The following is a 14,427-nucleotide window of genomic DNA, read 5'->3' on the forward strand; positions in this document are numbered from 1 at the left end:
CGCCCGCCTGGGTACCCACCGGGGGTCAGGGGTTTGGCAGCGGGCAGGGCTGGCCCTGGTGAGTACATCTCTCCCTTGGAGCCTGGCTGGCAGATCATGTGGTTGGTGACAAGGTGGCTATAGAGGATGTCCCTTGTGGTGGAGATGAAGCCGCAGCTGTGGCAGACGCCTGTGGGGAACGTGGGGCTGAGCAGGCAGGACACCACCTGGCAGAGACCCATGGGGAGTGGGTCCCTGTCCCCAGGCTGTGCTGAAAGGGACAGGGGTGTCCCCATGGGGACGCTGGGCAGCGCTCACTCACCATTCAGGGTGTCCGTGTGCACCTTCAGGTGACGCTCGCAGTTGGCTTTCGTGGTGAAGGCGGACAGGCAGATCAGGCAGACGAACGGCCGCTCTCCTGCAGGATGGACAGACAGGCAGACACTTCAGCACCGAGGGAAGGGGGACAGGGACCACAGAGACAATCCATGGCCTGTGCCAGCCAAGAAGGCACCAGCTGCAGGAAGCAGGATGCTCCTTTTGTCTTTACAGGACATGGGGGAAGACTTACAAGGTAGCAGCCCCAAACCAGTAACCTGAGGGAGAACCTCATCTAACTGGTCACTGTGCTGCATCCCCACTGCCTCTCCACCCCTTCACTCTTGGGTTCCCTGCATGTGGCTTGGTGTCCCCAGAGTGCAGCAGCGTGCCATGCCATGCCACGTTGTGCCATGCCGTGCCGTGTCATACCGCTGTGGCTCCGCATGTGGATCTCCAGGGAGCTGGCGCTGGGGCAGCTCTTCTTGCACTGCGGGAAGGGGCAGATGCGCTCGTTGGGGTACGTCTCCTTGGGCTTCTCCTCCAGGGCGGGTGAGCCAGCGCTCTGCCGGCTGGCGCAGTAGTACATCAGGTGGGCTTGCAGGTTGCGCTCGCTCCGGTACCAGATCCCGCAGTCCTTGCACGGGAAGACATCCTCTGCAGAGGGGACAAGGATGGGACATGCAAATTTCCTCTTGATAGGACAAGAGGAAACTGCCTCAAGTTGTGCCAGGGGAGACTGAGGTTGGATCTGGGGAACTATTTCTTCCCCAAAGGGCTGTCGGGCATTGGAACAGGCTGCCCAGGGCAGTGCTGGAGTCACCATCGCTGGAGGGGTTGAGCAGATGGAGATGAGGTTCTCAGGGACATGGGGTAGTGCCAGAGGTGAGTTATGGTTGGACTCGATGATCTTGAGGGTCTCTTCCAACCAAGATGATTCTCTGATCCTGTGATACATCACTTGCATGACAGGCTGGGAACCCTTGGCACAGTCCCGTGGGCTGCACCATGTCCCCCCACCCCGCCATGCCCCCCAGGGACTCACTGTTGACCACGGCGGTGGCCAGGATGGCAGCCATGCCCGCTTGCTGTGGCAGCAGCTGGATGTCTGAGCGCAGCGCAGCCGGGTAGGGTGAGTCACCGGGCTCCGCTGTCACCGCATGGTGGTTGGGGACAGCTGGTGGCTCTGCCACCACGAAAGCACACACGGGCTCGTCTTCCCGCAGAGCACGCGTCGTCCGGCACCACAGGGCTTCATCTGGGGGATGTGGGGATAGTGGTCAGCACAGACCTCCCAGATTCCCGTCCTGCACGGCTCTGTGCCCCTTGTCCCTTTCTGTCCTTGCCCCCTCTGAGCCTGGTGCTTCCTCCCGGCCATGGCTGAGCCCCGAACTGCCTGGAGATGGCAGTGTCTGCCTGTGGCCAGCGCTGCCTGCACCGCCCTGCCTGCATAGCCCTGCCTGCACTGCCCTGCCTGCCCGCAGCCTCCCGCTCACTCTTGCACCCATGCTGGAGCCCCCGCTTGCAGAAATGCTTGCACAGAGTCTTACACCAATGTGGGCAGTAACACTTGCACCAGTGCTTGTGCTGAGTTGTACACCAATGCTTGCAGCAACACTTGCACCAATGCTTGCAGTAATGCTTACACTGAGTCTTGTACCAATACTTGCACTGAGTTTTACACCACTGCATGCAGTACTGCTCGTACCAACACATGCACCAATGCTTGCAGTAATGCTCGTACTGAGTCTTGCACCGATGTTTGTGCCAAGTCTTACACCAGCACCTGCAGCAATGCTTGCACAGACTCTTACACCACTATGTGCAGTAATGCTTGCAAGGAGTTTCGCCCCGATGCTTGCGCTGGCTCTCGCCCCACCTACATGCACTGACGCTTGCACTCACGCCTGCAGCAACATCTGCACCAGCTGGGACCCTCCTTATGTCCCCCAGCAGCCAGACAGCTGGGGAGGGCTGGGACAGGGGACCAAGTCGCAGGGATGTGGGACAAGCCCCACGGACAGGGGACAAGCCCCAGAGACAGCCAGCGGGGCATCACAGAGGAGCAGCCGCTGCCCCAGGTGTGGGGGGCCCCAGGCAGCGGCTGGGGTGGGCAGCCACCAGCAGCAGGTGGGGGGCTGGATGGGACATGGACTCATCCCTCTGCAGCAGCACCCCATCCCTCACCCCAGTGCCAGGGGCAGCCGTGCTCGACGCCCCCCAGAGTCCCCAAGCACTAGTACTGACCCTTCCTGTAGATGACGGCGTTGGCATCGGGCTCTGCAGGCACGAGGGGCAGGCGGGACAACCAGCAGCTCTCATCCTCCAGCACCAGTGTCACGGGGGGGCTCTGCCGAGGACAGGGAGGGGGGTTGAGCGCTGCTTCCCAAACGGGCAGGGGTCAGGGTGAGGAGGTGGCAGCAGGGGGGCCGTGGTGCTCCCCACTCAGCCTGTGCCCAGCTCTGCCTTCCTGCATCTCTAATGAATATTAATGAGCAGAAAAGGGTGGTGGTGTGGGGGGGAAATTAATCTGCCTGATCCTCCGATGGCTGCCGCGGTAACGATATGAAATCTAATTATTCGTCCCAATATTTCTAAACCCTCCGACTCAGCCTGACAGTGGCAGCCGGTTGAGGCCTTATCACTGGCAGGAGCCGAGTGCCGGCAGCGCGATAACCCCCCCATGTGCCTGTGTTGTGTGCATGTGTTGGCACATGCGTGTGCACATTTCACAGGACCCTCCCCTGCCCCTGTGGAAAGTGGCTGGGAAACGGGGCTGGGAGGTTTTAGGGACCCCCCTGCATGGGACACAGGGACAGGTGCTGCTGGTGGCACATGGGCTGGGGACCGTGGTGGCCCCACCACGTCCCACACCAGGAGAGAGAGGAGTGTCTCTGTGCTGTGCACAGGGGGACGTGTGGGTACCCCCAAGCAGAGGGAGGCCCCTGCAGTGTCCGCGCACCCCACAGCACCCCAGGGTGCTCCCAGCACCCCAGGGCGCACGCTCTGGCCCCCCTCCGTGGCCCCAGCCCCGTGTCGAACCCTTCCTTGTTCTCCCCGAACAAAGAGGTCAGTGTCTCCGCTCTGCACCGGCCCGATAACCATCAGAAACCCAATCTGCTCCACATCCGCCGGGACGGCGTTACCAGGGCGGCCCCACTGCCCCGCTGTGGGCATCACCCTGGGCGGCTGGGGGGGATGTGGGGGGACAGCCAGGGGTGAGATGGCACATGGGGCTCTGCCAACACTTGGCACCTCTGGGCTGGTGCTGCCAGAGGGTTTGCACACCCTCCCGAGCAAGGCTGGTTTTGGGGGAGGCATCTTCCTCCCCCTCCTCCTCTTCCTACTCCCCCATCAGTGCAACGATGGGCACATGTGATGCTTCATGCCACAGCAGCATTAAAGCCACCCAGTATTTCCAGTTTGCACTGGGCTGGGATAATCTCCCGCATGGAGACAGACAGCAGAGAGAGGCAGGATTTAGGGGAGACACCCTGCACCCCCCCGACCACCTCCAGTGACAAAGACGAAGGGACCCAAGGGCGACAGCCCGTATCAGGGATGGGGCTGCGATTCCTTCCTCACTTCCCCGAGCAGAGATAGGGAGGGAGGAGAGTGGTGGAGGAGAGCAGGGCTGGGAATCATCAGCTGGGCTTGATAAGGGAGCTGCTGAAATGGGAGCAAAAATATTTAGACAATAAATGAAGTATCAGAAAAAAAGCCGGGCATATCTTTAAGAAATCAATCATCCTGTACCGGGTGTCTGGACACACGGCGCCAACCAGGAGATAGGGAGCCAAACTGGGCAGATAAGGGTTAATCAAGGATTTAATTCGGCAAAGATAAACGGGCCTGAGCTAAAAAAAATGAAAAAAAAAAAAAAAAAGAGCGAGGGAGACAGGAGGAGAAGGAGGAGGAGGAGGAGGTGGGGACAGAGCCTGGGTGAGATCCTCCGGCCTTGAAGACCCTGGGCTGGAGCTGCTCTTGTGCAGCTCCAAGGAGATGCTGGGGGAAGGATGCGGCTGGAATGTGAGGATCTGGCACCTAAAACACACCCATGTGCACCCACCCCGACACAGCCACCAGCCCCGGTGCCCCCCGCTGCCTCCTGTCCCACTCCAGCGCTTTCCAGGCACAACCGGCATCCCCCAGGGGCAAATCTTGGTTGGGAAACCCAAACCACATCTCCTCTGTGAGGACACACGTGCCACCAAGCAGCCTGCAGCCATGTACAGGAGGGGACAAGAGGGGACAGGCAGCATCCCGTCCCCCTGCCCATGGGGACGCTCTGATCTGGGGGCAGCGTGTGGCAGGGAAACCTCCTGGGCACCCAAACCCAAAGATACCCAGGGGGTTGGCAGGGAAAATCCCTCCCAAACTAACTCCTTTCTTCAAACAACTTCATTCCTTGGCATTTTCCCTGTCACCATCATCGGCAGTGCCCCTTACCATGTCACCGTGCCCTGGCGATGCCAGCTCGCTGTGGATGCTGCCCTGGAAGGGTCCCCAGGAGAAACCCTCGGGGAGGCTCCTGCGGCTTCGCACCCGCCGCTTCCCGTCCTGCACGACCAGGTCCAGCTCATCTGCGGGGAGATGGGTACAACATCAGCACAATGTCCCCAAAACAGACCCCTGGCTGCCCCAGGTCCCTGGGGATGTGGGCACCCACGTGGAGGCCAGAGCTGCAGGTGGGTGTCCCGGGGCTGTGGTGAGCGGGTGGGATGTGGCTGCTCGCCGGGGGGTCCAGGCACCGCACAGTGGAGCGGAAGGAGCATTTCCCATCCCTGCACCCAAAGTCACAGCAGCTTCAGGGCTTAATGGCTTTGATTATCTGATAAGCCCCTGGTTTAATGGGTTAGATAACATGTTAATACACTATGAAGGCTGCTCTAAAATGTTTTAACTGTGCCTTTGTCTTTCGGAGCGCAGATAAGATGGCAGGTAACCAATACGCAGATGGATGCATGCTGGCTGCCCCTTGCCATGTGGTGGGACGGATGCTGCACCCCAAAAAAGAAGATGCTCCCCAAGGACAGAGAGCCAAACACCAGGTCAGCAGCCAGGCAGGGTGCCCAGGTCACCCATCTGCAGCCGGGAAGGCTCCTGGCACCCTGGGGTACTCCAGGGCAGAAGTGGGGGGTTCCCCCATCACCATGCCAGGAAAAAGAGCCCCCCCAAAAGCCATGCGCCCAGAGCCCGTGTCATTCGAGGATGCTGCAGAAGCCGCAGCCAGTGCCCTGGTCCTGTGGGCGGGGAGGAGGCTGCGCGGGTTTGAAGGCAAAATTGCTTTCCGAGCTGGGAGCGCAGGGAGGATAAAGCGATCCCATGGTTGCAGAGATTGAAATCTGATGTGTTTATTAGCCAGGCTGACATGGGGATCCTCTCAGCACTGGGGTAAGTTAAGGTGAGCGACTGGAAGTGCTGGGTGCTGAATGCAGGTTGGCGGCACCCACGTCCTACTGTCAACCATGGGTCCCTCCATCTGCCAAGGAGGACCCTGTGCCACTGGGGATGTGGCTCTGAGCGTGTCCCAGGGGAGCAGCCAGTGCCCCTTGGCAAAACCCGTGGGGAGCTGGGCTGGAGAAAAGGTCTGTGAAGGCATCAAAGGTCCCTGAGATCTTTGGCTGGTCCCTGTGCCACAGCCAGCATACTGAGATGTGCTCTGCCTGCCATCCCCTTCCTGCAGCACCTCCTGCCTGCAGCACCTCAGACCCTTTGACCTCGCAGCCCTTTGCTACTGGCACAGAGCTGGAATGCTCCAGAATCCACCCTGGCCGTGGGGATCCTGGCTCTGTCTCCCACTGGGATTTCATCCCCAGCAAAATGGTTTTTGGGGTGTGCACATCCCCAGCATTCCCCTGCCCCACGTCCCCAGCATCCCCCAGCCTGTGGCCTCACCAGCTCCATCTCGGCATGGGGAGGAGGAGGAGGGCAGAGAGGGGTCTGGGACCTCTGAGGAGCCGATGAGATTTATTCCCTGGCACAAACCGATGCCAAGGACAGGCAGCAGCAGCCCCACGCCCGGCTGGTCCCTCCCGCAAAGGACATGGGGGGCAGGCAGGGAGCAGACCCTCCAGGGCAGGATGCAGCTGTCACCGTGACCTCGGGGCTGAATGGGGCAGTCAGACCCTTGCAGGGTGAACATTGCTCCGTGTTTCCAACAACCAGCTCCCATCTGACTCCCTGCCAGGGTGCCAGGCTCCCTCCGGCCCCTCTGCTGAGGGTCCCAGCATCCCCATGTCACTGGTCCTCACCAACCCCCAAACCCCAGGAAGGTGATGGCAACCCCCCAAGACAGCCCCAAGGATGGTGGCTCCTCTCTGGCTTTGCCACCCCACAGATCCTGGCTGCTTTTGGGGAATGGAGCCCAACCGCCACCTCTCCCCCTCCATGCCCCCTCCCCCTGCTTTTTGCCCCCCCGCCTTCCCCCCGTCTCACTGGTAATCAGCGGCGTTTGGGTCAGGAGACCATGTCTCCGAGATAAGAGCGTTCGCCTGACACTTCCCATGTCAGAGCACTTCATCTTCTGTGTATCAATCCCCAGCAGAGAAAACACGCAGGCGCTGATAAAGAGAAAACCGTTCCAGACAGGGGGGACAAAAATAGTGTTGCCGGAGCCAGCCCCGCTTCCCGCCAGCACCCCATGGCCATGGCACCGGCCGGTGGCCCAGTCCCCCAGCGTCACCACAAAAATGGGGTGGTGGTGAACCCCAGGGAGTGGTGCCGAGCGGTTCTCTGTCTGGATGGGTGCCCCTGTCCCCGGCCGGTGACACTGCCGGAGCCCCCACAGTACCTGGTTGCACCCACATTGATACAGCAAGACAAAAAGAGAGGAAAAAAGGTGATTTTTCAAACTAAGCACATGGCATTGCTGTGCTTGGCACGAGGGGAACAATGGCGGGATGGGGTGGCCTGGGAGATGCTGAACGTTCACAGTGGCTGCACTTGGGAGCAAAGCTCAAAGCAATCGAGCTGTGTCCCCACGTGGGGACAACAACGCAGTGGGGAGCAATCCCCTTCCCTACTCTCCGACAACACCAGATTGTGCCACATCGCCCTGAATACACCCTGGGAAAAGCCAGTGCCAGCCCCTGGGCCCCTGGGGTGCCCCGTGCCCCCCAGCAAGGAACAAAGTCCGTGGGTGCAGCCCCCATCCCTGCGGGATCCCCCCCGGCAGGTGAACACCACCCTGGGTATCTCATCTGGCCATCGGTCCCCGAGCAGGCGGTGCCCCTGCCGTTATCACGGGAGGGTTTATCTCCCAGATCATTAACCAAATGGGGCAGGGACCTGGTTGTTTGCTTTGGGTCGCAAAGAAAAGCAGCAGGAAGGAAGGAAGGAAGGAGGGGAAAAAGCCCCCGGTGAGCTGGGTGCACCTGCTCAGTGTGGCGTGGCCCCCAGTGCTGAAACATGGGGTGCCAGCGCTGTTCCCTGCCCCCCAGGACCAACAGCGCCTGCTCGCCCAGCGCTGCACCTCGGTTTATCTCCCCATCGAGAGATTTCAAAGAAATAGGCTGAGCTGTGCCGGAGAGCAAAGATTAATCCTGTCATCACACCACGGCCACGCAGCAGGCGATCGATGGCTGAGAAGGCACTGCTGGCACACGGGTCCCTGGGGAGATGGGGGTCCTGGCTGGGGACACGGGGAGGGACGAAGCCCACAGGGTTGCAAGATGCGGCATCACCGTGCAACATGGCTGCATCGTCCTCTGGGATGGGGTGAATGCAAGACCAGGGTGTGATGAAGATGAACTTCTGCAAGAGCCCATCTGCAAGGTGACCCACAGCATCCATATGGTCAGGGAGATAACAGAATCAGAATCATTTCGGTTGCAAAAGACCCTCAAGATCATCGAGTCCAACCATTACCCCAACCCTGTCACTAACCCATGCCCCTGAGAACCTCATCTCCATCTCTTCAACCCCTCCAGGGATGGTGACTCTACCACTGCCCTGGGCAGCCTGTTCCAATGCCTGACAGCCCTTTGGGGAAGAAATTGTTCCCCAGATCCAACCTCAGCCTCCCCTGGTGCAACTTGAGGCAGTTTCCTCTGCTCCTGGCACTTGTTTCTTGGGAGCAGAGCCCGATCCCCCCTGGCTCCAAGCTCCTTTCAGGCAGTTCAGAGATCAGAAGGTCTCCCCTCAGCTCCTGTTCTCCAGCTGACCCCCCCCAGGCTCCTCAGCCGCTCCCATCACACTTGTGTTCCAGCCCCTTCCCAGCTCTGTTCCCTTCTCTCAACTTGCTCCAGCACCACAAGGGCTTTCTTGTGAGGGGCCCAAAACTGACCCCAGGATTCAAAGTTTGGCCTCCCCAGCGCCCAGTACCAGGGGGCAAGGATGGACCATTGGGAGATGCACCGAGCTGTGCCAGCTCCTGCGGCACCCACGTTTGCTCCTAGATGCTCTGGAGCATCTGTGCATCAACATTTGCTTTCCATGTGGGAGCGAGCAGGGGGGAAAAGCGCATCGGTCCCATCGCAAGGGGCTCCCACATCCGCACAACTTTCATCAAATCTCAATGACCCGGCTCTGCCCCTCAGTGAGGACCCAGCTCAGAGGTCCCTGCAGTGTTTGCAGCTGCCTGGATACTATCGGGATAAATACCGTTATCGGGGTGTCACGGGACCACATCCCAGTATCAGCTGCACGTTGCTCCTATTAATACAGCACTTTGTGCCTAGCCCTGGGGGCTGCCAGCCATGGGGGGGGACACAACGTCAGGTACAGCCCCCGTATGAGCCCTGGTGATGCTGAGTCTGGGGAAGTGGGGTGAACTTGTGTTCTCTGCTCCCATCCCAGAATGTGCGGGATGTCCCCATGGCACAGGAACCCTAAGGTGGAGGGAGGATGGATTCATCCACCCACCCACCCATTGGTACCCAACCTCCCGTGGCTGTCCTGCTCCCCCCCGGGGAAAATTGAACTGGAGAAACCCTGACACCCCCAGCCTGGCCCCGCCGCACACCCCAGCTGCTGTTTTTAGAAGCGGCGAGTGCACGGCGGCGGAAGGAATAAATCCTGACAACTCAACTAGTGCAATGATGTGATGGCACCGCTCTGATAAGATGGAGGGAGCCGATTGGGAAGAGTCTTAAGCTGCGAACACGCAGCATCTCCACTCTTCACCTCCGCGCACAAAGGGAAATCTCTCCAAAGGGGCTAAGGAGATTATCCCGGCTTTGCCGTCCCGGGTGCTCGAGTAATCAGGGCAGCCTTGGGGACGACAAAGGAGTGAGGAGGGTTTAAATTCCAGCCTTGCTGGGCTGCGCCTGCTTGGGCTCAGCCTGGGGTTGCTCTGGTCAAGCTGCCATGGATCGAGGGGGGACGGTTGTGGGAGAGCTGGACTGCTGCTGGTTTTGGGGTGCAGGGGGGCACCCCACTGCCCCGACAGGGCAGGAGCCAAGGAAAGACCTCTGCCTTTATCACTCCTGCCCATCGCTTGCAATTTATTGATTTTTTTTTTTTTTTTTGACAGAGTACAAAAGCAAAACTTTATCAGGCTGAACCCTGCCCCTGGCTAATGGAGGGAGCTGTGACCTACAGAGCAGAGCGGGCACCTCCCAGCACCCGGGAGTGAGGACACTCGGGAGCTGCTGCACCCCAAAAGGGCCAGGCACCCCGCTGGCCAGCTGTGTGGCACAGCTGGCAGGCGCCAGCAACAGGGTGGGCACGGGCTGTGCCACACGTCACCCCGTGATGGCCTGTCCCTGACAGCCCACGTCAGCTGGGGTGCCCTGCCCCAGCGGGACGTGTCCCGATAAGCCGCCCCGGGACGTTTGTGTTCAGGGTGTTGCTGTGTCCTGCTGGGATGTGGCCCTGAGGGAGTCCCTGTCCCCAGGGGGTCCTGGTCGCAGCAGGTTCCCCACCCTGGGAAATAAGTGGGAGCTGTGTCTACAGGGACAGGAATAAACACCAGGAAAAACATCAGCAAGAGCTCAGGGAGGATGGGAAGGAGGAAAACTTTCCAGTTTCCCCAGGGGTGGCTGGACTCCTGTGCCAGGAACCCCCTGTCCCTGCTCTGTCCCCACTCGTGGGGCTGCTGGGACCCCCCAGGCTGGTGGCAGTCAGCGGGTAGGGGTGACGTGGGGGGACAGGAAGGCAGAGGGGGGGCGGAAGGGGAGCGAAGGGGCCCGGAGCCGATGCAGAGGGCAGATATCCCCTCCGGAAAAGGGGGGGGCACCGCATGGGCCTGCCTGCAGAAACTGGGGGGGGACACCCAGGGGGACAGCACCCAGCTGGAGGAGGGGAGTGGGAGCTCAGCCTTGCTCCAAGCCTAAAACCCACCAGGTTCAGAGATCCAGTCCAGGGCAGACCAGCAAGGTGGGACTGATTGACAGCTGTCAATCACTGTGAAACAGGCAGCATCGGCCTCAGAGCTCTCGCCCCAAGTGTGCAAGACATTTCTCTCCTTCCCAGGCGAAAATGGAGGGGAGGATGGGGACAGAGAAGGGGACAGTTCCTGCAGGTCTCAACGGTCCCCAGCATTGCCTGACACAGCGGCGTCCCTGCACTCCCGCAGTGTCCCCAAACTGGCCTGAGCATCCGTCCACCCTGCAATGTCCCCAGACAGAGGCTGAACTGAGAGCAGGAACCTGCAGGGACAGACCCCAGCAGGGACAGGGTCCCCTTCAATGTCCCCAAGCCAGGACAGGTGCCACCACCTGTGCTAAGATCATCCTGCTGCATTCAGTGCCCACATGTGGCTTTGCCAGACAGAAGCCAGGCAAAGGGAGAAGGGAATCAGGACCCTGAGAAACCCCCCAACTTGGGGGGCTACTGCCCTGAACCCCCAATTCTCCCCAACCCACAGCAATCAAACACAAACATAACTATCTGCTGCACAGCCCGGCTCCCAGCGATAAAATGAAATAGCTGGAATAATTTTTTCCCACCCACACATACCAGAGCGGAGGGGAAGGGGGAGCGAGGGGGCATGGGCGGCGCGGGGCCATCCCTCCGGACGAGCCGTCCCCTCCTCGCCGTGCCCTGCTTGCCCCGATAATCAACCTTGAGGTTTGCAGACAAACTCCGGGCAGCCGGAGATTATTCAGGCAAGAGTCGTGGTGCAGATAAACACAACTGAAGGCGAGCGGGAGGCAAAGGGGAAGGCAGGGGGGGAAGGGAAAGGAAAGAAAAAAAAAAATTGAAGTTTTAATTAGATGCACCAAAAATATAATAAGTTGCCCTGTCCCATCCTGATACCCCGCACACAAGGCTGGTGGTGAGGATGGAACCCTGGTTCTGGGAGAGGTGGACCTGAGCCATACTCCATAATTAACCCAGAGCCATCAGTAGCACCCGTGAGCAACTAAATAAACCCTGGAGAAGCCAGCAGCAAGGTGGAAATCTTGGTGGGGACCCAAATAGTGAAGTTGATGTAGGAAAGGGAGTGAGGAACCCTCAGAGAGACAGGCCAAAAGCCACCCAGGCTTTGTGCCTATCTGCTCCATCCCTTCTCTACTGGTGGCCCACTGGTGTCCCCACAGGGACAAAGGCAAAAAGCTTCATTCCACCTTGTAGAAAGGCAAATGCCGGCCTGGCTTCCCCAGGGCTGCTCCTGGTGGAGATTCTCCAGGGTCTCATAAGGTGGTTGAGCAGCCGGTCCCTTCACGGGGCTCAGCTCTCCTCCATTCTCCTGTCCCAACACCATGTTGGTGACATTTCTTGGAGCTTTTCACCTTATCCCTCTGCAAAAATCGTCCTGACATGGTGAGGTTGGCTGGGCAGCGATGGGGTGGGAGGGGAGGTGAAGGCTGCAGCTGCTCCCAAAATTCTCCACTATCAGCCCTGCTCCAGAGCAAACAAAAACCAGTGGAAAAGATGGAAACATAGGGCATGGCTGAGAGCAGCTGGCAGGGCTTGGGGGAAAGATTTGGGGTGGTTTGGGGGAATTTAGGGAGGATGGACATCCCCTTTCCAGCCCCATCAGAAGATGAAGGCACAAGTGGGCACCACGCACGGCCACGCTCCATCCCAGAACAGAGTCGGGGTGTCCCAGCACCCCGACACATCTGCAAAGGCTCCCAAATTGTGGATTGCAGCCTCCAGCTCCCAGGGATTTGCATATCAGCCAGGCAAGCGGCAGCCCCCTCCAACAGACAAGGTCATTTCAAAGATAAAACAATATTCCCTCTCCAGCATGCGGGGCCAAGGAGCTCCATGCAGAGGTCCCAGCACGGTGCTGCACCCAGTGGGCAGGAGTTTTGGAGACCCAGAGGGCAAAGCCATGGGGAGGTTACACCCGTAGCCCCCCAAAAAGAGCCAGGGAAATGCGAGAGACCCCGCAGGGCGCGAACAAAGGCACCCAGGAGCAGCCCGCTCGCCCCCCTGCCGCGTCGCATCTTTGCGGCTGCCATTGCTGACATACGGCGGATCCTGCCTGATAAAAAAAAGAAGAAAATTCAGGCTGCTCAGAGTTTCCCTTTTCGCCAGCTCCATCCCTGATAAGTGCAGAGCCTGCAGAGTGCCTGATAGACGGGGCTATCGCGGCGGTTGGTGCGAAAGGAACACCCTATCGCTGCAGCATCGCCGGACCGCCATCAACTCCCAGCCACACAGAAATTAATACCACTCCAATTACCAGAATAGAGATGGGCTGGGAGAAGGCGATAATAAAATCTCTTTTACATAAAGAATGCAAATAACTCGCTCCGGCGAGGGAATGGGGGGAAGGGGAGGCATGGCCAGAGCTGAGGCATCGTGGTCCGTAGATGCCGGTTCTGCCAGAATATGGGGGTGCACGGTGTCATGACCCCCCTGGGGCATTGGGACAGCTGGGGGTGACACACCGGGATGCCAGCACAGGGGATGGCGGGGACAAAAGGCCGAGGAGCAGATAAGGAGGAGCCGGGGGTGGCCTCATGGCTCCTTCCTGCCCCGCACGCAGGAAGGGCCGGGATATCAGTGGGACTGGCCAGCGCTTCCCCTCAGCTGGGGCGGGACGGGGAGCGAGGACGGGGCTCCCCCGGGGCCGTGGGGATTTCGGCAGCTGCCGCAGCACGTGCGCCGGCAGCCGGCGGTTCCCATGGCCCAGCCTGTGCCAGAGACTGGTGGCCTTGGGGACACAGCGGGGACCCCCCGTCGCGTCCATCGCTGCAAAGCGATCGCTGTCCTACATCACCCCTTCCCATCGCATGCGGCTCCGAAAACAGATCCACCAGTACCAACCCACTGGGAGGAGCAGGGGGTGGGCAGCGCCAATGGGGCCCGAAATGTGGCGCATCCACCCTTGGGAGTGTCACGTGAATCCCAGACTGGTGGGGTTGAAGGGACCTCTGGAGATCATCCAGTCCAACCCCTGCTAACACAGGGTCACCAGAGCAGATCACACAGGGTCATGTCCAGGCAGGTTTGAATGTCTCCAGAGAAGGAAACTCCAAACCACTCTGGGCAGCCTGGTCGAGGCTCTGGCACTGTCTAAAGAAACTTCTCCTCATGTTCAGATGGAACCTCCTGTGTTTCAGTCGGTGCCCATTGCCCCTCACCCTGACGCTGGGCACCACTGAACAGAGTCTGGCACCTCTTGACACCCACCCTGAAATCTTTGTAACATCAATAAGATCCCTCTCAGCTTCTCTTCTCCAGCTGAACAGTCCCAGCTCTCTCAGTGTCTCCTCATCACTAAGATGCTCCAGACCCCTCGGCATCTCTGTGTCCCTTCACTGGACTCTCCCCAGTAATTCCTTGTCCTTCCTAAAGTGGGGAGCCCAGAACTGGACCCGGGACTCCAGATGGAGCTTCACCAGGACAGAGCAGAATCTCAGTTCGTGCAGTCCCATCCCCATGCACCCATCAAGTGCCGTCCCCATCAGACAGGCGCCCGCAAACCCAAATCTACGCCAAGAACACCAAGCGTAACCCCATGGTGGGAAGGTTTGGAGATAGCGGGGCGATAGGGCGCGGGGTACCCACAGGGCTGCCCGGGTGCCAGCGGCCCCGACGCAGAGATGCTGAGAGGGAGATAGATGGTTCTATTTGCTCCTTGGGGTTTTGATAACTATCACGAAACCGCTTGAGCGGCACTTTTGTGGTTGCCAGGATGTTTGTTAGTGCCCTCGCAATGCAGGACGGGGTCCAAACCCTCCCTGCGCCGGGAAGCGCGATGCCAGCCATGGTGCCAGCATCCCCACT

The 14,427-nt window shown here is 59.6% G+C and overlaps 1 protein-coding gene across 3 annotated transcripts in view; it reads right to left on the reverse strand.

Moving 5' to 3' along the window:
• The window catches only part of ZFPM1 (zinc finger protein, FOG family member 1), a 33,964-nt gene that overhangs the window by 2,843 nt on the left and 16,694 nt on the right, over nucleotides 1-14,427 (reverse strand). For all 3 annotated transcript variants that reach the window (XM_082063124.1, XM_082063123.1, XM_082063122.1), the window contains 6 exons: nucleotides 4,747-4,880; nucleotides 2,545-2,647; nucleotides 1,343-1,555; nucleotides 730-954; nucleotides 302-397; nucleotides 20-169 (listed from right to left, as the gene is read on the reverse strand). In XM_082063124.1, coding sequence (XP_081919250.1) covers nucleotides 20-169; nucleotides 302-397; nucleotides 730-954; nucleotides 1,343-1,555; nucleotides 2,545-2,647; nucleotides 4,747-4,880 — 921 coding nt within the window. The remainder of the gene's footprint in view (nucleotides 1-19; nucleotides 170-301; nucleotides 398-729; nucleotides 955-1,342; nucleotides 1,556-2,544; nucleotides 2,648-4,746; nucleotides 4,881-14,427) is intronic.

This window comes from Streptopelia decaocto (genome assembly GCF_964273445.1).
Source record: "Streptopelia decaocto genome assembly, chromosome: 11".
NCBI classification, from domain to species: Eukaryota; Metazoa; Chordata; class Aves; order Columbiformes; family Columbidae; genus Streptopelia; species Streptopelia decaocto.